This window comes from Dermochelys coriacea, chromosome 3 (genome assembly GCF_009764565.3).
Source record: "Dermochelys coriacea isolate rDerCor1 chromosome 3, rDerCor1.pri.v4, whole genome shotgun sequence".
NCBI classification, from domain to species: Eukaryota; Metazoa; Chordata; order Testudines; family Dermochelyidae; genus Dermochelys; species Dermochelys coriacea.
This window is the reverse complement of record NC_050070.1, coordinates 107,410,747-107,433,497: the sequence shown is the minus strand read 5'-3', so window position 1 is coordinate 107,433,497 and position 22,751 is coordinate 107,410,747. Positions and strand designations below refer to the sequence as shown.

The 22,751-nt window shown below is 44.1% G+C and overlaps 1 protein-coding gene across 4 annotated transcripts in view; it reads right to left on the bottom strand.

Moving 5' to 3' along the window:
* Positions 1-4,606, bottom strand: part of HECA (hdc homolog, cell cycle regulator) — a 35,686-nt gene extending 31,080 nt beyond the window's left edge. For 2 of the 4 annotated variants that reach the window (XM_038394353.2, XM_038394352.2), the window contains exon 1: positions 3,926-4,605. In XM_038394353.2, the coding sequence (XP_038250281.1) occupies positions 3,926-4,160 (235 nt within the window). In that variant the 5' untranslated portion in view covers positions 4,161-4,605. Of the gene's footprint in view, positions 1-3,925 lie in introns of all 4 variants that reach the window. The other 2 variants (XM_043511108.1, XM_038394351.2) reach the window with 2 other exon arrangements.
* Positions 4,607-22,751: the final 18,145 nt, after the last annotated feature.

The window sequence follows — 22,751 nt, the reverse complement described above, 5'->3', positions numbered from 1 at the left end:
GGAACTAACAGTGCTATCAGTGTGATATTCAGAACTCCCATTGTCTTCAAAAGGTAAAAGAAATGACAACACACCTACCCACAATGCTTCTGGTATCCCACTGGTTTCATTTGGGTTAGGGAGAAAAAAAAAATCAGGGGTCTTTTTTCCTCGTTTTGTCACCTTGAAGTGGGAAGTTCATACAGAAAATATCTCAACGAAAATCACGTTAGAAGGCCCAATACTTATTCTCTGATTAAATAAAGTAAAAGGCTCTCGTCACTTAACACGGCAAACAAGTTAAAAAGGTTCCAAATCTTCTCTTACTTCAATATTTCCTATTCATGCATCTAAACCAAAAAATAGGACCTAATCACTTACTCTACAGAACTATACACAGAGTATTATTGTATTCTTATAAAAAGCAGTCTGACAGAGACCTAGTGAGATAAAAAGGTTTGTAATGAACTATATTAATTCCATTAAATATATGCAACAGGAGTTCTCTTCCCCCCCAAAAAATGAAGTGATACTCTGGTGGCTGACCTTTGTGACTTTGTCCTCACCACAATTATTTCACATTTGGGGACAACATATACCTTCAAGTCAGTGGCACATGGGTACCCGCATGACCCCACAATATGCCAACATTTTTATGGCTGATTTAGAACACTGCTTCCTTAGCTCTCGTCCCCTAACGCCCCTACTATACTTGCGCTACATTGATGACATCATCATCTGAACCCATGGAAAAGAAGCCCTTGAGGAATTCCACCATGATTTCAACAATTTCCATCCCACCATCAACCTCAGCCTAGACCAATCCACACAAGCGGTCCATTTCCTGGACGCTACTGTGCTGCTAGTAAGCGAAGATCACATAACCACCACCCTATACCAGAAAGCTACTGACCGCTATACTTACCTACATGCCTCCAGCTTCCATCCAGGACACACCACACGATCCATTGTCTACAGCCAAGCTTAAGATACAACTGCATTAACTCCAATCCCTCAGACAGAGGCAAACACCTACAAGATCTCTATCAAGCATTCTTACAACTACAATACCCACCTGCTGAAGTGAAGAAACAGATTGACAGAGCCAGAAGAGTACCCAGAAGTTACCTACTACAGGACAGGCTCAACAAAGAAAACAACAGAACGCCACTAGCTGTCACCTTCAGCCCCCAAATAAAATCTCTCCAGCACATCATCAAAGATCCACAACCTATCCTAAAAAATGATCCCCCACTCTCACAGATCTTGGGAGACAGACCAGTCCTCACTTACAGACAGCCCCCCAACCTGAAGCAAATATTCTCTAGCAATCACACACCACACAACAAAAACACTAACCCAGGAACCTATCCTTGCAACAAAGCCCAATGCCAAATCTGTCCACATATTTATTCAAGCGACACCATCATAGGACCTAATCACATTAGCCACGCCATCAGGGGCTCGTTCACCTGCACATCTACCAATGTGATATATGCCATCATGTGCCAGCAATGCCCCTCTGCCATATACACTGGCCAAACAGGACTGTCTCTACACAAAAGATTAAGTGGACACAAATCTGACATCAGGAATCATAACATTCAAAAACCCGGTAGGAGAACACTTCAGCCTCTCTGGCCACTCAGTAACAGATTTAAAGGTGGCAATTTTGCAACAAAAAAGCTTCAAAAATAGACTCCAATGAGAAACTATTGAGCTTGAATTAATATGCAAACTAGATACCATTAACTTGGGTTTGAATTGAGACTGAGAGTGGCTGGGTCATTATTGAATCTATTTCCCCATGTTAAGTATCCTCATACCTTCTTGTCAACTGGCTAAATGGGCCATCTTGATTATCACTACAGAAGTTTTTTTCTCCTGCTGATAATAGCTCATCTTAATTAATTAGCCTCTTACTCCACTTTTTCATGTTCTTGCTATGTGTGTGTAATATATTTTAATATCTTCTTACTATATGTTCCATTCTATGCATCCGATGAAGTGGGCTGTAGCCCATGAAAGCTTATGCTCAAATAAATTTGTTAGTCTCTAAGGTGCCACAAGTACTCCTGTTCTTCTTGAAAAATTGCCATTGTTGATTAACAGCAGTGTGCAAAATTGTCATGCCAAAGTATAAATCCAGTTGCATCTACTCTCCTAGCCTTGCCAACTTACTGATCATGGAAAAAATTAAAGCACTGGTCTTGAATCCTGATTTGAATGGGGCTCTTCACAGGGTCCTCACAGATTTGATTGCAGGACCCAGGCCTATTGCTTTATTTGCCTGTCAAAAAAAAAGCCAGAACCCCCTAACTTTGCTTGGGTTTGTACAATTCTGAATGCTCCTTTAAAGTAACTAAAGCCTGGTAGTCTACGAAAGGAAAAAAAAACTGCAAATGGTAAAATAAAAGTTTCCACAAGAAAACATCCTAGCAAAATGCTCTGAGCCAAAACTACAGAGCTCAAAAATGGCTTGAGGGAACTCAATTACAAAAAGATGACACAGAGTGCAAATATGATTACATTACACCCATTTATGTTAAAAATAAATTTAAAGTTATTTGACATTTTATAATAAACCAGGACTTGACCATTTATTTAATCACAATTAGAAAAAATAAAACACTTCTAACAAGTGTTTTAAATGAAGGAACAATTTCCACCCAGAGCATTGCTTTAAAACAGTTGGCATAATGCTAAACCCCTCATTCATGTTAAAGAGGATTTCTGCTTCAACATGGATGGTACAAGTTGTAAGTTGTATACCAGTGCAATACAATAATCCTACCATGTAATACCGCCAATATTCACTTCAAAGGACAGCAACATTGTCACAAATCTGACCTTCCCGAAAACCTTTGCCAAAGTAAGGGTCTGAATTAGCGGGCCGGGGATGGTGTTTGACTTAGTTTTAATCATGGTCACTGATGGTGAGTAACCTAGGGGTTGCAGACTGACAGTTTGTTACAGTACTGGATGGATGTCTACAGTTCCATTTTAAAAATAAGTTACCTATGAGTTTAAGTTGCAAGTGCGCCCCAAGGGCTGCGATGGGAACATAGTGCTATAAATGCAGCGGTAAGAATAGCCATCTTCATCAGAATGTGCTGAGCACATACAGCTATGCCCTAAGCTTAGTGCCAGCCAACTCTTAGATTGCTATCCCCCCCCCCCCCCAATTAATATGGTGCCTTTACCGCGTTTGCTTTCAGAGTGCGTAAGCTGTCGGGCCCCAATGCCTAGGCAGTCGGCAAAGCGCTCTCCACCTGTTTGACACCAATGCACCTACCCTTGCACGCAAAGGGGGAAGAGATCGCTTGCAGGTTAACCTCGGGCTCCATCACAGGGCTCAGCCTGAGCATATGACCGCCTCGCCCTTCAACGCCACCCGACACAAAGAACAGAATTTTTTCCGAGGTAACTTTTCCTCTGGGCCCTTTTTCCTTCCTGCTCCCCTCCCCACAGCCTGGTGTGGCGCATCACACGCGCTGGGAGCCAACACAGCCCCTAGCAGCACCAGGAAGGAAAATAAAACATGGGGCGGGGAGCAAAGACAAGGAGTCTGGGCAAGTAAAAGCGTCCCGTGGCTTTTGCCATCCCCCACCGGCTGCGCGGCGGGGGGGGGGGGGGGGAGCACATGGAGCTCCCCAGATGACATTTTGTTTCCGGTCGGGCAGCGTGGCCCGTAGGGCTGCACCGGGCGTTTGCTTTTTGCCCGGCTCTCTCGCGGCGCAGGGCGGCGGCGGCCGGCCGGCCAGACCCCGGGCTGAGCACGGGGATAGGGGCGAGTCCTAACTCTCGCCCGCCCTCTCCCAGCGCGCCGCAGAGGGCCCCGCTCGCAGCCGGGGCAGGGGAAGGCGCAAGTTGCCCATCACGCTGCTGCTGCAGCAGCGGAAACCAGGGCAAACCCCCCCCCCCCCCAGCGCCGCCCCCCTCTCACCGCTCCTGCTGTCGCTGGGAGCCGCACCGGCTGCAGCCACCGCTCCGCCGCCGCCGCCCCCTCCGGCCGCCGCCGCCGCCGCCGCCCCGGCCGCCGCTCCTCCCGATCCTCCGGCCGCCGCTCCCATCGCTGCGCCCGCCGCCGCCGCCAGGGCCAGGGCTCCATTTTCCTGCTCGTCCCCGCTGCTGTTAGCGCGCTTGTTCTTCCTGCCCTTGCTGCTCTTCTGGTTCGGCATCGCGGCGCTGGAGCAGGAGGCTGAGGCGGCGGCTGCTGCTACCGCCGGCTCATTGCGGCTTCGTTGCCCACAGGGCGCCCAGGAAGGAGAGAGGAGCTGGCTGCGGCTCTCCCAGGCTGAGCGCTCCCTGCCCTCCCGGGCGGGCACCCGCGGCCAGGCCAGGCCGGCCCAGCCCAGCCCCGCTGCGCACACACTTACACACGCAGCCGCCCGGCCCGCGGGAAGCAGCGCCAGGGGAAAAGGCGTGTCCCGCTTGTTTTGATTCTGCTTCCCCTACTATCGCTCTCCTCCCGCCCCTCTCGGCTTCCTCCTTTCACTCGCGCTAGCGCCGGCTGGTGACAGAGGGAAGCCGCGCAAGTTAGAAGGGCGGGGGGGGGGAGCTACAGGGCTGAGCTCCGCCAGGGCAGCAAAGAAAGCAGGAGGAGCTCGACTGGGAATAGAAACCTTCTCCCCCCCCCCCCCCCCCGGCCTGCTGGCTGCCAATGCTGTAGAAGAAGCTATACAAGGCTCCTCCCTTTGGCCTAGGAGAAGGCTCACGTGCTCATAGCAGAAGGGAGCAGCTCCCTGGAAGAGCTGCCTCTTTTCCTAAAGGAACAACCCCAACAAATGCAAGGAGGGAGGCAACGCAACCTTGTGTTACGTGTACTTCGCTGGAAATGCCTCGGGTCTTCTCCCTGGAAAATAGCTGGCGCTTTATTGGCGGGAGTGTGAACGTATTTCAAAAAATAAGGCACTGTTTTCTTAGCACTCCTGCCCTACCCCTCCTCCTGATATTATTATTAATAACAATGATAGTAATAATAAGTACTCACCTATATTTGCATAGAGTATTTCTTGTTGCCTTTTGCAGTGCTCAGCAACTCCTGATTTTGTTGCACAGAGATGAAAAAATAAGGGACTGTTGGCAACCCTAGTTATGGACATCAGCAATGGCCCTTGTGTACTCTTTAGCCAAGTAGTGTGCAGTAATATGGACCAAAAGTAGCCACACTCAACTTGTTGATGTCCAGCTGAACACTGTTGCTGATGTCCCCCTGCTTGGGCTTGCCAGTTTCTGGACCAGGTTAACCCTTGTCTTCTTCTTGGCAGCTACTTCCTTCAGATTTCAGAGTAGCAGCCATGTTAGTCTGTATTCACAAAAAGAAAAGGAGGACTTGTGGCACCTTAGAGACTAACAAATTTATTTGAGCATAAGCTTTTGTGAGCTACAGCTCACTTCATCGGATGCATTTGGTGGAAAATACAGTGGGGAGATTTATATACACACACAGAGAACATGAAACAATGGGTTTATCATACTCACTGTAAGGAAGGTGATCACTTAAGATGAGCCATCACGAGCAGCAGGGGAGGAAAGGAGGAAAACCTTTCATGGTGAAAAGCAAGACAGGCCATTTCCAGCAGTTAACAAGAACATCTGAGGAACAGTGGGGGGTGGGGTGGAGAAATAACATGGGGAAATAGTTTTACTTTGTGTAATGACTCATCCATTCCCAGTCTCTATTCAAGCCTAAATTAATTGTATCCAGTTTGCAAATTAATTCTGCAGTCTCTCGTTGGTGTCTGTTTTTGAAGTTTTTTTGTTGAAGGATAGCCACTCTCAGGTCTGTAATCGAGTGACCGGAGAGATTGAAGTGTTCTCCAACTGGTTTTTGAATATTATAATCCTTGACGTCTGATTTCTGTCCATTTATTCTTTTATGTAGAGACTGTCCAGTTTGACCCATGTACATGGCAGAGGGGCATTGCTGGCACATGATGGCATAGATCACATTGGTAGATGTGCTGGTGAACGAGCCTCTGATAGCGTGGTTGATGTGATTAGGCCCTATGATGGTGTCCCCTGAATAGATATGTGGACAGAGTTGGCAACGGGCTTTGTTGCAAGGATAGGTTCCTGGGTTAGTGATTCTGTTGTGTGGTGTGCAGTTGCTGGTGAGTATTTGCTTCAGGTTGGGGGGCTGTCTGTAAGCAAGGACTGGCCTGTCTCCCAAGATCTGTGAGAGTGATGGGTCGTCCTTCAGAATAGGTTGTAGATCCTTGATGATGCATTGGAGAGGTTTTAGTTGGGGGCTGAAGGTGATGGCTAGTGGCGTTCTGTTATTTTCTTTGTTGGGCCTGTCCTGTAGTAGGTGACTTCTGGGTACTCTTCTGGCTCTGTCATTCTGTTTTTTCACTTCAGCAGGTGGGTATTATAGTTGTAAGAATGCATGATAGAGATCTTGTAGGCGTTTGTCTCTGTCTGAGGGGTTGGAGCAAATGCGGTTATATCCTAGAGCTTGGCTGTAGACAATGGATCGTGAGGTATGATCTGGATGAAAGCTAGAGGCATGTAGGTAGGAATAGCAGACAGTAGGTTTCTGATATAGGGTGGTGTTTATGTGACCATCGCTTATAAGCACCGTAGTGTCCAGGAAGTGGATCTCTTGTGTGGACTGGTCCAGGCTGAGGTTGATGGTGGAATGGAAATTGTTGAAATCATGGTGGAATTCCTCAAGAGCTTCTTTTCCATGGGTCCAGATGATGAAGATGTCATCAATGTAGCGCAAGTAGAGTAGGGGCATTAGGGGACGAGAGCTGAGGAAGCGTTGTTCTAAGTCAGCCATAAAAATGTTGGCATACTGTGGGGCCATGCGGGTACCCATCGCAGTGCCGCTGATTTAAAGGTATACATTGTCCCCAAATGTGAAATAGTTATGGGTGAGGACAAAGTCACAAAGTTCAGCCACCAGGTTAGCCGTGACATTATCGGGGATACTGTTCCTGACGGCTTGTAGTCCATCTTTATGTGGAATGTTGGTGTAGAGGGCTTCTACATCCATAGTGGCTAGGAAGGTGTTTTTAGGAAGATCACCAATGGATTGTAGTTTCCTCAGGAAGTCAGTGGTGTCTCGAAGATAGCTGGGAGTGCTGGTAACGTAGGGCCCGAGGAGGGAATCTACATAGCCAGACAATCCTGCTGTCAGGGTGCCAATGCCCGAGATGATGGGGAGTCCAGGATTTCCAGGTTTATGGATCTTGGGTAGCAGATAGAATACCCCAGGTCGGGGTTCTAGGGGTGTGTCTGTGCGGATTTGTTCTTGTGCTTTTTCAGGGAGTTTCTTGAGCAAATGCTGTAGTTTCTTTCGGTAACCCTCAGTGGGATCAGAGGGTAATGGCGTGTAGAAAGTGGTGTTGGAGAGCTGCCTAGTAGCCTCTTGTTCATATTCCGACCTATTCATGATGACGACAGCACCTCCTTTGTCAGCCTTTTTGATTATGATGTCAGAGTTGTTTCTGAGGTTGTGGATGGCATTGTGTTCTGCACGGCTGAGGTTATGGGGCAAGTGATGCTGCTTTTCCACAATTTCAGCCCTTGCACGTCGGCGGAAGCACTCTATGTAGAAATTGTGGAAAAGCAGCATCACTTGCCCCATAACCTCAGCCGTGCAGAACACAATGCCATCCACAGCCTCAGAGCCCGTTGCCAACTCTGTCCACATATCTATTTAGGGGACACCATCATAGGGCCTAATCACATCAGCCACACTATCAGAGGCTCGTTCACCTGCGCATCTACCAATGTGATATGTGCCAGCAATGCCCCTCTGCCATGTACATGGGTCAAACTGGACAGTCTCTACGTAAAAGAATAAATGGACACAAATCAGACGTCAAGAATTATAACATTCAAAAACCAGTCGGAGAACACTTCAGTCTCTCCGGTCACTCGATTACAGACCTGAGAGTGGCTATCCTTCAACAAAAAAACTTCAAAAACAGACTCCAATAAGAGACTGCGGAATTGGAATTAATTTGCAAACTGGATACAATTAATTTAGGCTTGAATAGAGACTGGGAATGGATGAGTCATTACACAAAGTAAAACTATTTCCCCATGTTATTTCTCCCCCCCATCCCACCCCCCACTGTTCCTCAGATGTTCTTGTTAACTGCTGGAAATGGCCTGCCTTGCTTTTCACCATGAAAGGTTTTCCTCCTTTCCTCCCCTGGTGATGGCTCATCTTAAGTGATCACTCTCCTTACAGTGTGTATGATAAAACCCATTGTTTCATGTTCTCTGTGCGTGTATATAAATCTCCCCACTGTATTTCCCACCAAATGCATCCGATGAAGTAAACTGTAGCTCACGAAAGCTTGTGCTCAAATAAATTTGTTAGTCTCTAAGGTGCCACAAGTATTCCTTTTCTTTTTTCTTCAGATGGTCGTGGAGGGTTAGCATGTGATCCAGCTTCAGTCTGAGATAGGTCAGAGTAGGGTCATGTCTCATAGTGTTGCTGCAGAAGGTCACTTTCAGGGTGCACTTAGCATTCCTGTTATCAAGATGGAATGCAGTGACTGGTTTTTTGTGAGGATTTGGCTTGAGCCTTCATTTCTGGAAATATTCCTCCATGGTGTTTAGGTCCCCGTTCAGGTTGGACTCTAGAGGATGATACATTCCAGGAGTTTGTAGGTAGTGTACAGAAGTGATATTGGCCTATAGCTTCCTGGGTTGTCAGTCAGCTTGCCTGGTTTGAGTATGGCAATAACTATCGCCTCCCACCAGCTTTTGGGATGCATCCGGATTTCATAGTTTTGGTGTACAGTTTCGCCAGCCATTGGAGTTCCATGGGGCCTAGTTAATGAAGAAATTCTGGAAGTTTACCATTTCCACTGTCAGCCTTCCCTTTATTCGTTGCAGCTAAACCTTCTTTCACTTCATTGATACTGATGGTGATGGGGTCTTGTGGAGGGATTGAGATCATGGTCCTGTGTAGTTGATGATGGATCTCTCATTTGGTGTTTTTGTCATGTGGTCCTTTTGTGCTCTCCGCCAATATGGAGATGATGAAGTTGAGCCAGACTTTTGAGGTCATATATTTCCCATCTTGTTACAGTTCCTTAACATATTCCAAATCCTGTACATTTTTCTGTACCTTAATGTTCCAATTAATTGGCTGCCACCTTTAGTATATTACACTCTTACAAAGGCCGATTACAAAAAGTTTAAAAGGGCTAGGTCAGTTTCTTTGCCCATAGATATCCACGTTTTAGATGTTTTAGCTGTTCCGTAGTTTTCAGGGCAGACAGACTCTTCCACCAGTACCTACTTTTCAATAACTTTTGCTATTATTTGCTATCTGGCACTATCTACCTTAGTCCAGAGCTTTGAAACCTCTGAATTACACTCCTTCCTGCCTAAGAATTTCACAAAGAAATCACTAGCAGAGCAGAGAAAGTGTGGCCAACTTGAGGGAATAAGGGGAATACCAGGACAGCCAAATCATGATCCAACTGATATCAAGAGCAAAACTTCCATTTACTTTAATGAGACCAGGATTTGGCCCCTATGTCTTTTGAGTGATTTCTCAGAACAGTGAAATGAATCTAGTCTGAAAGAAGAGCAAGGGCTGGGAAAAAATCACTGATACAGACTATAATACATCAGCAAACCAATGCTACCTAATAAGAGGTTAAGGGACTGATTTGTTTTAACCCACAGAAATGATGATGTTTCAAGTTAAAGATGCCATTCTGACCTCAGAAATCTGTCCCCAGTAGCATGCTACCCATCTTGCTTTAATGGTGAACTAAGGAAAGAGTGACATGGATGTATTGTTTCTTGACTTTAGCAAAAGCTTAGCAAAGCTTTTGACACGGTCTCCCACAGCATTCTTGTCAGCAAGTTAAGGAAGTATGGGCTGGATGAATGCACTATAAGGTGGGTACAAAGCTGGCTAGATTGTCGGGCTCAACGGGTAGTGATCAATGGCTCCATGTCTAGATGGCAGCCGGTGTCAAGTGGAGTGCCCCAGGGGTCGGTCCTGGGGCCCGTTTTGTTCAATATCTTCATAAATGATCTGGAGGATGGTGTGGATTGCACTCTCAGCAAATTTGCGGATGATACTAAACTGGGAGGAGTGGTAGATACGCTGGAGGGGAGGGATAGGATACAGAAGGACCTAGACAAATTGGAAGATTGGGCCAAAAGAAATCTAATGAGGTTCAATAAGGATAAGTGCAGGGTCCTGCACTTAGGATGGAAGAATCCAATGCACCGCTACAGACTAGGGACCGAATGGCTCGGCAGCAGTTCTGCGGAAAAGGACCTAGGGGTGACAGTGGACGAGAAGCTGGATATGAGTCAGCAGTGTGCCCTTGTTGCCAAGAAGGCCAATGGCATTTTGGGATGTATAAGTAGGGGCATAGCGAGCAGATCGAGGGACGTGATCGTTCCCCTCTATTCGACACTGGTGAGGCCTCATCTGGAGTACTGTGTACAGTTTTGGGCCCCACACTACAAGAAGGATGTGGATAAATTGGAAAGAGTACAGCGAAGGGCAACAAAAATGATTAGGGGTCTAGAGCACATGACTTATGAGGAGAGGCTGAGGGAGCTGGGATTGTTTAGTCTGCAGAAGAGAAGAATGAGGGGGGATTTGATAGCTGCTTTCAACTACCTGAAAGGGGGTTTCAAAGAGGATGGCTCTAGACTGTTCTCAATGGTAGCAGATGACAGAACGAGGAGTAATGGTCTCAAGTTGCAATGGGGGAGGTTTAGATTGGATATTAGGAAAAACTTTTTCACTAAGAGGGTGGTGAAACACTGGAATGCGTTACCTAGGGAGGTGGTAGAATCTCCTTCCTTAGAGGTTTTTAAGGTCAGGCTTGACAAAGCCCTGGCTAGGATGATTTAACTGGGACTTGGTCCTGCTTTGAGCAGGGGGTTGGACTAGATGACCTTCTGGGGTCCCTTCCAACCCTGATATTCTATGATTCTATGATTCTATGGTAAAGGGCCACTCTGGATGCAACAATATAATGGTTTAAATATCAGTTTTGCAAACACCCTGCTTTGCAGGCTCAAATCCTGGCAAGCCTTTCATCCTCCTGAGGTAGAAAATGGAGTGCTATTCAGTGTATAGGGTAAGGCTTTTTTTGTATCAGATCATAGAAAATGTGTTCCTCACTCCCCTGTATGGACACTAAGTAATCCATGGCATTTTTTGTAACTTTAGAGATTTGCCCTGTCATATAGGACAATATTTTCTCTTCCCACCACTAGTATGCTGTGTACCAACTGGCTACCCCTCCAGAAGTGTCTGCATTTTGGTGGTGTTTGCTAGGATGTAGTTTGGGAAGCACTTCACAAAGACAGGTACTAAATATATGTAAAGCACTATTATTAAGAGTAAATACCCAAGGGAGAGGATTAGTTGTTATTTAATGACCTAAGAAAGGATAAATAGTTAAGTAGAAAAATTTGCTGAACACAAAAATTATGTAGGTTAATGAAGAGCAGGGAGGTTGTGAGCACCTCCAGAAGGACTCAACAGAGCTATGTAACTGGCATAATGACATTTGACATAGATGAATGCACTGGCAGGAACACTTGAAAATATCTCTCTAAACTGATGCATTTTTGAATTAGTGGTAACATCATCAGAAAAAGATCCAAGTGTTATGGTGGACAACTCAGTGAAGAGATCTCAATATTCAGAGATAAAAAAGAAAAAAAATGCCATAGGTAAATGACTAGCACAAATAATGGCCCCACACTGTGCTAGTATGTAAAGACAGTAAACAGGATGACTTGGTAATTATAGGCCTATCAGTGGCCAACGTGGGACTTGATTAATAAAAAACTAAAGGAGGGTAATATAATTCATGCCAATCAATATAGGTTTATGGAAATAGATCTTGTCAAACTAACTTAATTTTTTTATGAGATTCAAAGTTTGGTTGATAAAGATAATAGTTTTGATGTAATATGGTTAGACATCTGTATGGCATTTTACATGGTACTGCACAAAATTTTGATTATAAATTAAGAATGATACAAAATGAACATGGCACACATTAAATGGATTAAAAGCTGGCTAATTGAGGGGTCTCAAAATATAATTGTAAATGGGGAATCATCATCAAGGGGATGTTTCTAATGAGGTCTTGCCAGGATTGGTTCTTGGCCCTATGCTATTTAACATTTTTTTTATTAATGACCTGGAAGAAAACATAAAATTATCACAGATAAAGTTGCAGATCACACAGGAAGTGGGTAATGGTAAATGACAAAGAGGACAGCCTTTGCCTACTGCCAGCCTTTAGAGACAGAAACACTAACTTCATAATGCTTTTGTCTTGGTATTGGACATGAAGGGTAACACAGAGACACAGCCAGTAGTTTCAAACAAACCTTTACTGTAAGCCACTCAAGACCATGCTGCCCGTGCGCTACAACTGGATCCAGCCAGTTTACTTTCTTGCATGTGCCACTACCAAGTCTCTTAAAGACACAGTCACTACATCCATCCTTTTAAATCAATGAACTATACAATAATAAATCAATTACACATGCCCATATAAATTAACTAATAATGCAGGCTGGAGTCAGAGGTGACCAGTGCATGACTCACTGTGGAAAGTGATCTGGGTCCACAAGCCTCTTAAAGCACATACTCCCACTGTCATGATAGCAAACAACAATAGTACCACAGGATGTTGATTGGGTCATTACAGTCTCTGCTTTGAACAGCTCAGTGTCTCCAGTGACCCCCTCCCTCAGAGGTTCTTCCTGGTTCCTAGGTTCTTGGTCCGATGTGATGCTGGATTGGTCCTGCTCAGGTTCTGTAGGTGTCATACTGCAAGCCTTCCAGTGGGCCCTGTTCTGGTGGTGGTGATTTCCTGCATGAGCTGGCCTGTTCACAGATTCTCTCCACAATAGCAAACAACCATCTAGCACTTGTCTTTATCTTGACTGGGTCTCCCTGCCTGAACTCTTTAAGCAGTATGACATGTTCAGTCAGTTACGCCTCCCAGTGTTTCACCAAGACCAAATGTGGGTCTGTCCCTCATTTTCTCTGTCTTCTTGAGCAATGACTTCGCAATCCATATTGCTCATTTGGCCATTTCATTGGACTGGAGATATCACATGAGCAGTTTTAAAGCATTCCTGCTTTTGCCTAGCTGCTTTTTGTAAATTTGTATTTCTCCTTCTACTTTTCTTCTGGGCCATTTAGGTGTCCTCACCTCCTCTTCCCATTTAGAGGCCAATTTATTTCTATTGCATTTCTTTGACATCTTTTGGTATGTTAAGTCTCCCTATTTGTGTTAAAATGTTTACTTCTAACATTTATTTATTTAGTCTACATAGGGCTGAATCCATATCCCAGAGAACTCAGTTTTCCAGTTGATTTATTTAATGCTGAGAGTGCTGAGGGAATTGGCTGATGTGATTGCAGAGCCATTGGCCATTATCTTTGAAAGCTCATGGGATCAGGGGAGGTCCTGGAAGATTGGAAAAAGGCAAATATACTGCCCATCTTTTAAAAAGGGAAGAAGGAGAACCCGGGGAACTACAGACTGGTCAACTTCACCTTGGTCCCTGGAAAAATCATTGAGCAGATCCTCAAGGAAACCATTTTGAAGCACTTGGAGGAGAGAAAGGCTATCAGGAACAGTCAATATGGATTCACCAAGGGGAATTCATGCCTGACCAACCTGATTGCCTTCTATGATGAGAAAACTGGCTCCGTGGATATAGGGAAAGCAGTGAGTGTGATATATCTTGACTTTAGCAAAACTTTTGATATGGTCTCCCACAGTATTCTTGCCAGCAAGTTAAAAAAGTATGGATTGGATGAATGGACTATAAGGTGGATAGAAAGCTGGCTAGATTGTCAGGCTCAACGGGTAGTGATCAACAGCTCAATGTCTTAGTTGGCAGCCAGTATCAAGCGGAGTGCCCCAGGGGTCGGTCCTGGAGCCGGTTCTATTCAACATCTTTATTAATGATCAGGACGATGTGATAGATTGCACCCTCCGCAATTTCGTGGATGACACTAAACTGGGAGGAGAGGTAGATACGCTGGAGGGTAGGGATAGGATCCAGCGTGATCTAGATACATTGGAGGATTGGGCCAAAAGAAATTTGATGAGGTTCAACAAGGACAAGTGCAGAGCCCTGCACTTAGGATGAAAGAATCCCATGCACGGCTACAGCTGGGGACTGACTGGCTAAACAGCAGTTCTGCAGAAAAGGACCTGGGAATTACAGTGGATGAGAAGCTGGATATGAGTCAGCAATGTGCCCTTGTTGCCAAGAAGGCTAACGGTATATTGGGCTGCATTAGTAGGAGCATTGCCAGCAGATCAAGGGAAGTGATTATACACCTCTATTCGGCCCTGGTGAGGCCACATCTGGACTATTGCGTCCAGTTTTGGGCCCCCCACTACAGAAAGGATGTGGACAAATTAGAAAGAGTCCAGTGGAGGGCCATGAAAATGGTCAGAGGGCTAGGGCACATGACTTATGAGGAGAGGCTGAGGGAACTGGGCTTGTTTAGTCTGCAGAAGAGGGGGGGGGGGATTTGATAGCAGCCTTCAATTGCCTGAAGGAGGGTTCCAAAGAGGATAGAGCTCGGCTGTTCTCAGTGATGGCACTTGACAGAACGAGGAGCAATGGTCTCAAATTGCAGTGGGGAAGGTCTAGGGTGGATATTAGGAAACACTATTTCTAGAAGGGTGATGAAGCACTGAAATGGGTTACCTAGGGTGGTGGTGGAATCGCCATCCTTAGAGATTTTTAAGGCCTGGCTTGACAAAGCCCTGGCTGGGATGATTTAGTTGGTGTTGGTCCTGCTTTGAGAGGGGGTTGGACTAGATGACCTCCTGAGGTCTCTTCCAACCCTAATCTTCTATGATTCTAATGAGTACAGGATTTTGGCCTTTTGTCTTCAAAATGAAAATTCAAGGGGAAACTTGCCATTTTACCTTACCTCTAACACATGGATACCTTTCAGCCGCTGCTGCTGCTACATTTGTCATTAAAAATGCAGTAAAAGAGGACATGACTCACAGGGCATTAGTAGGAACTTGCAAGTTTCCATTTTAAAAGGAAAGCACACTTGCACAATGCCACAAATGTCCGCAAAACTCTTGGCAGTTTTCTTTACATGTAAATGTCAATCATGAGCAGGGCACTTCCTTTTAAAATAACATTATCTTTATTCTAAACAATGACTAGTTCATATTAAGTCATTTCTAAAATTGATTTTAAGAAGCCAAAAATTCTAGTGTACTTCCCCCCCCCCCACCCCCGTACATAACTTAAAACCCCCACAGCAAACTCATTCTTAAAGATTACAGCTATCACACATCCAAATGCAGGGTAGGTAGGAGCATTGTACTCTCAAATGAGCTATTTAAAAGCTGCATAAGGAGTTATATTATATGCAATAATTTTGAAGAAGTCAGTTGGAAGCCCATCTGCCACAAGATTCTTCCCATTTCTTTATACTTTTTTTGATGGAATTTTTTTTATCAGAACTAGACATGTTAACATTAATGATTTCCTGCTTTGATAATTCAAAGAGGAAGAGGTTAGCAAAACAGTTCATCATATGTAGCTTGATTTGTCTATTCCTCTGCTGCAAATGATGGTAAATCCTAGAAATATTGTCTTAAAAATTTAGATTTGACTGTAGCTGATATAGAATTTCTTTTGTTTGCATTTATTTTTTGTTTGTTTGATTAAACAAGTGTTCCCAAACAATTCACTCCTACTCTGAACCTTTGAAACTGCAAGTTTTAGCGTGAAACTTCAAGTGGGTGGTTTAGAAAATAACTAGCTATACTGACCAAAAATATTGGTATGTGAACATACTTGAAAGAGAATCAATAGCCTTTCTCTAGGTCTACTAACATGATTTTCTAAGAAGATAAGAAATGTAGTTTGTATTTAAAGATATTGACTCAAATTTGTCTCTCATGGTAAATTATGTAGTTTATTTAAATAAACATCAAAACAAAAATCCAGCGCAGTACCTCACTAAAAATACATCCAGGCAATCAGATGCTAAAGAAATTCGGAGCACACAATGCTGCCCCAATGCACAGAGACTAGAAAATCAAAACAGGGCTGATGTTCTGAAAATGTTCTCTGTTTTCAATAAGTTAATTAGAACAATGTTATTTTATTTAGAATCTGCTCTCACAGAAAGAAAAAGCACAATAAAAGCATTACTGTTACAGAGAGTAAGGGAATGCCAAGGGGAGAGCTTGTGAAGCATTTTAGGATCTTCCTGGTTGAAAAACTTTACAAGAATATAGGGCATTATAACTAGTCAATCTAGGTACTTTTATGGCCCTCTTTATCATAGTGTCTGAACACCATGCTGGCTGAAGGTAGGTTTTTGTAATAGTGTTTCTTTGTGGTGATTGGGGAAGAAAGAGAGAATTCAAGATTATAATAAAGTGTAAAGAACAACATTGGACATTGTAGGAGAAATCCCCCAAACCCTACAATTTTACTGGACCTCTTGAAAGGCATGGTCAAAGGCCAAATTCAAATTGATAAAATTAAAATGTGTATATATAAATAACAAGTAAAATAAAATATTTGTCTATAGGAGCAAAGAAGATTTAACTTGAAAATTCTGTTTTCTTTAATTCTATTTGCTTCCAGAGCAGCACCGTTGCACACAGAGTAGAGTGTAAAATGACAGTCTTGTTCTATAAATGCAAAATATATGCATCTGAGACATTAGACTAATGAAATTAGCACTAAGCCATAGTTACTACTTCTCTCTATCTGTTTTTTATATACTCCCCTCCAGGGTTTCCTCTAATTTTTTACATCCCTGTGTGGAATGAATTTTGTTATGTGCATCAATATGGAGGTGATATGTGACACATCACCTTCATATTGGTGCACATAACAAAATTCATGTGGTGGGAGTAGGGCCAAGGGGTTCAGAATGTGGGAGGGGGCTCAGGGCTGGGGCAGAGGATTGGTGTGCAGGCTCTGGGGTGGGGCTGGGGATGAGGGGTTTGGGGTGCGGGAGGGGGCTCAGGGCTGGGGCAGAGGGTTGGGTGCAGGGGGTGAGGACTCTGGCTAGGGGTGAAAGCTCTGGGGTGGGGCCGAGGATGCAGGGTTTGGGGTGTGGGCTCTGGGGTAGGGCTGGTGATGAGGAGTTTGGGGGTGCAGCCTGCTCCAGGACTGCAGTGGGGAAAGAGGACTCCCCGCAGCCCTCTCTCTCCGCAGCAGCTTGGGGCAGTGGGAGAGGCGCCTCTCCCCGGCTGTGGCAGCTCTGGCAGTCGTTGTAGGCCGCCGAAGGCCGGGCTGTAGTTCCATACTGGGGCCGGCATCTCTCCCCGCTGCAGCCTTGAGCCCCTGTGCGGGGCTTAATAGGCAGCTGTGCAGCCATGCAGCTTAGAGGGAATTTAGGGTATTATGTAAAAAGAAAAGGAGTACTTGTGGCACCTTAGAGACTAACAAATTAATTTGAGCATAAGCTTTCGTGAGCTACAGCTCTCCTTTTCTTTTTGCGAATACAGACTAACGCAGCTGCTACTCTGAAACCTGTCAGGGTATTATGTAAGTGCCATGAGGTAGGAGGGTCTCAGACCCCAGACTTCACCCCAAGCACAAACATCTACACTGCAATTAAACAGCACCTTAGCCTAAGCCCTGCAAGCCCTAGACAGTAGAACCCTGCGCGGATATTCGCATCTGATCCGTGATCTGCTGATACCTGCATCCGTGGATGCAGATATCTGCGGATATAAAGCAAATATCCGTGATTTGCAGGGCTCTACTAGTCAGCTCACAGGCCAGCCATGTGTGTTTAATTGTAGTGTAGACATACTGTTAGTAAACAACTCCGTTGCTGACATACAAGATGGGTTGTAATCAGCTCACTCCCTCTTAGCTGTGTTGGTTCTGCAGGGCTGACATAATTTCTTCTAAAAGTAATTTATATCATTTCCTTCCAAAAGTCAGGAAAATAAAAGGTATGTTTCCCACAGCATCCTTAACTGTCCCTTATGTGTATATTTTGCAACAGGATGTTCTGATTATATGATACCACAAAACACTATGGACCAAACTGTAGCCTTCCTTCCTGTTCCCCATATAAGAGTGAGGGGACATAAGGCAACGCCTTTATCCCCTGCACTGGCTACCCGTACCTTGAGTAGCCATGCAGAAGGGAGAGCAGCTTCCATGGGTTTGCTAAATGCCTCTCCATCCATGTGGGTAGGAACGGGCAGGAAATGAGCAGAGTCAAAACTCTGTCCCAGTCAGGGAAATGTATAGAACATTGTGCCAGACATAGGGATGGCACAGGGTACGTCATCATCCATCCGCCCCCCCCCCCCACTCCACCCTTTCAGAACAGGGTATATCCAGAACACAGATTGCAAATATGAGTCACAATCTGCTTCCTGGTCTACTTCCAGAGCAGCACAATTATACACAGGGTAGACTGCAAAATGGCAATCTTGCTCTCGGTATGCAAAATATGAGTATCTAAAGTGTTAAATTAGGGCTAATTCATACTATGCTCATTGTTACATGGGTGCACTACAATGAGGTTATAATTGGCTTTAGATAAACTCCCCTTTTTGTTTTCTCTTCCTGGAAATTTCCAAGCCTGGATACACAAATGTTCTCAATACATTTCCTTTTGATAAAACTGTGTGCCAGGAAAGTATCTGGCAATAATTAATGCAATGGTTTATTTCTATGAGTAAGGCCTACTAGATCAGTTTACTGTATTTGGTTGTGTTATGCATTGAATTTGAGATTCCTCCTTATTTTTATGCCTATCAAATTACTTCTAGTACTTTTGGACAGCATTGTTGTCTGTGTAAATTTTGTGCAACTTAAAAAAAAAATTAATAGTGGTTAATGGAGTTCAAAATGAAGGTCTGGAGAGGGATACTTTTGTATCAGATTAGGAAGTAGTTTGAAAATCATAATAGAATTGCTAACAATAACAAAAAATAAACTAAATATTTAATCTGTCAGTTGCCACAAATTCTTGAGTCATTTTTTCTTTAATATAGACAATTGGTCTAGACAATTAGAGAATTTTCAATTAATTATATTTTTGCAAAGGCCCAAAGTGCTATCTTAACAAGTCTGCTTACAGGCTGTAAGCAGATCTTTTCTTTCTTTATCCTACCACATCCTCGGGGTCATAGGGCATCCACCATTTTCCACCATTTATTTCAGCCTTGTGCTTGTCTGTTCAGGCTTCTGAGTGTCATGTTGATAGATCTGGCTTCTGTCTCTGTTGTTCTGCATAATGTTTCTCTCGGTCACCCTCCTTTTCTTTGTCCAGGTGGTGTCCATACTATCATTTGCCATGGTAGTTGTGTTGGTGATATCCTTAAAGAGTGTCCTAAATATGTCCATCATCTTCTTACTCTATTTGATGCTTTAGATTGGTTTGCTCTTAGAATCTCTGACATTGCAAGAAACTCTTTCCAATGGACTAAAGATTTTCCACAGACAATTACTTAGGAATGAATTGATCTTATCAATTTCTGTGAATGTACAATAATTGTTGTATGTAAAGCAATGAAGTGGCCTTCATATTACTTTTGGTGAGTTCACTTTTTAAAACTGGATTTAATTTTAAAAGTTCCATTGAAAAAAAACACTCTATCACTGAAATCCACTTTCTATTGCTGAGTGATTTGTGTGCAGGGAATTATTCTTCTGTTATAAGTAATTATATATGAAGCTCTGGTTTGGTATTTGTTTGTTCAAGCTTCCATTTTGTTAATTAATGCATAGGTTTTGCTGTAACCAATTTGAACACTAGCATCAGTTTACACATCTATTGTTGGAGAATTGTAAAAAAAATTACTTAAAGGTTACGTTAACAAAAAAAATAAACAGACCAGCAAAAAAATTGTTGTCCATTATTAGTGGTGCCCAGGTGAGCTTGAGGAGTGATAATCAGATGTATAATTACCCCAATTCACTAAAGTATGGCTTAAATTTCAGCATGTGCATAATTGCTTTGCTGAATCAGGGCCAATCCTCCTCCCAGCCCCCATTGTTACTAAGATGGTAATGATTACAATCAGAATCTTGACGATATCTATGATAAACAAAAATGTTTTTGCATAAGATATAGCTGCCACATTATGTAGTAAGGATAGCTTCACTCACCTTCATCATTTGCTGTTCTTCCACCTTCCCTTCTTTTACAAACAGATGAGCCTTATGTACAAATTAGGTTTCTGTTGCTTTAGCTAGCAAAAGCAACCATCAAAATCTCTACTGCTGCAGTATCTACGTAGATTAATGAGGATTAATGTCTAGTCCTGTGTGCTGGGATATTGATTTGCATTCTTTCATCTAGCTGTTCCCCACTTTTTGATTTATAAGAGCATCTTTTCCCCTTTCTTTTCAAAAGACAAGAGGACTAAAAAGCTTTTGTTAATTGGGAAAAAAAAATTCTTCATCTCTCATTATATTCTTTACTAATCCTTTCAATTTATGCATTATATATTTACTACAGTTATTGCTTAATTTATGCCTTTTCAGAAAAAATTGCCAGTCTTCTCTGTGGGTGCCCTGTTTATAGTCTCAGGCTGTGAGACCGCTGACCAGGTGCAAGGACAATGACTGTCTATTAATTTCTCCGCACCAGCTGTTACCCTCATCATGCATAAAGTCTGGGTCCTGCTGATCAGAGCCCTGTTATGGCTGCTGCTCTGTTGTGAATTTTATTTTAATTATATTTTATTTATAAAAATAAATACTTTTAAAAACCATCAGTACTCACTGTGAACCGGAAATTTTAGAACAAAGAAATAAGTTCTAAGCTATAAAAACAAATAATGCAAAATGAGGGGTTTTGGGGGGGTTTTTTAGGCATGCTTATCCTTGTCCATGTCTGTAGTAAGACTGTGTGATTTCCCCACCACCCCAGAGAGAGACGAGTCCCGCCGGACACCAGAGTGGGCAGAGCCAGGGAGCTCTGAGTCCGCGCCCCAGTAGATCAGGCGTAGCACAGGAAGTATAAAGGCCCGACCCCAGAGCTCACTGAGAGAGCAGCCACGGGGAGGCCAGATGCCGCCAGCCTAGCTCGCGATTGGGAAACCCCAGCAGCCTGCGGTAAACCCAAGGACTGGCCCGACCTGCCCCTCACCAGCTATCCGGAGGAGTTGCCAAGTCTACCCCTCGCCAGCTATCCCGAAGAACACATGGTGCTGAACCCCCCTGAGGATACCACCCTGCCCCAGCTACCTCAAGAGGGGGAGTCTGGAAGTAGCCCGGGGGCAGCCGACCCTAGTCTGGCTGCAGCGCTGCCAAAACCCAGGTCAGTGTGTTGCGACCAGGATCCCCACTGACTCGACAGCGGGACTTCTGCTGCTAGGGCCCCAGGCTGGGATGCAGTGGAGTGGGAGGGCCTGCATCCCCCCTGCCATCCAACTCGCGGGTGGCAGTCTCCCCCTCTCCCAGGCCCTTTGGAGCCAAGGGCCTGGGCTTACTGTTTATATATTGTTGTTGCTCAGCCCCTGCCTGAGCGCCTGACTCACCATTGCCCCGCCCTGATCTAGGGCTTGGGTTTACTGTGTTTATTTCTGCCCTCACAAAGGCCGCAGAGGAAGACTCCTGCAGCCGGATTAATTCCCTGCAAGACCTCTTAGTGAGGCAGTGTGGTTCCCTGCCGCCCCGGAGAATGACGAGCCCCGGCTAGCCTCTCTACAGTGTCATACACAGATCTACAATAGCTCTTCCTTATATTCTTTTACCCCGAAACATTCTGCCTTATTAGCTTTTAAATGGAAACAAGATTTCTTGTCCTAGGCTTACAATACTATACCCAATGTACATCAATTTTGATGTAACCACCCTGCTTTTTCTCTGCCCCAACTCAAGCTATTGCAGTATCAGTGACAATTCTTAGCTTCATAAATTATTTCTCCCTGAGAATTCTGTTTGCTTCCCTCCAGCTGAGAAAGGCGATGCCATGGAAGAGGAGAGGGGCTTATGCTCCTGAGCAGCTATATAGGACTAGGGCACAGTCTTGCCCAATGGAATTACCCTTATTGGTATCTGACCAGGATGCTGGAGCAGATGTCATTTCTTGGACAAAAATATTCTTTTATTTTTCCTTTCATGTAACATCAACATGTTATATGTTCCCTTTGTGGTGCATTCTTTGAATTATTGCTATAAACTTTAAGTTCATCAAATGATTTCTTAACAGTATTGTGAACTCATGATTTCATCATTAGTCTTGCAGTATCTGGGGAGCAATCCTGTTTCTATTGAAGGTAGTTCTATTTAGCCCCGATGTCTTAAAGCCCCTGCACTTGCTTAACAAGTGATTATGGGAGAATATCAGTTTCCATTTAAAAAAAAAAAGTTTCTAAAGCTCATGATTGCAGACAAAAGCTTGAAAACATGACCGGAGTGCACTCTCAAGGCTCAAAAACAAGAAGGCAAATAAAAAGGACGCAAAACTTAGTAGTACTGTAGTAGCAATATTTTAAATCTTGTTATTTTTAAGACAATCTCATGATATTTTGGGGCCTGATTCATGATTTTTGAACATTCAGGGTTGGCAATACTGGATTTCATAATCAAACAACATTGCCAAATAATTCAGGGTACCTCTGCCAAATAAAATGGGGTTGGGAGTGCTGAATAATTCAAGAATAACATACCACATAGTTTAGGCACCCTGAAGTAAGAGTAACGCATTGGTCACAATTGTTTAATGCTGCCCAGCAGGCCATCAGCCGATGCAACCTCCTTCCCATCCCTGACACTAGGTGAGTGTCCTCTGCCGCTTTAAAGAA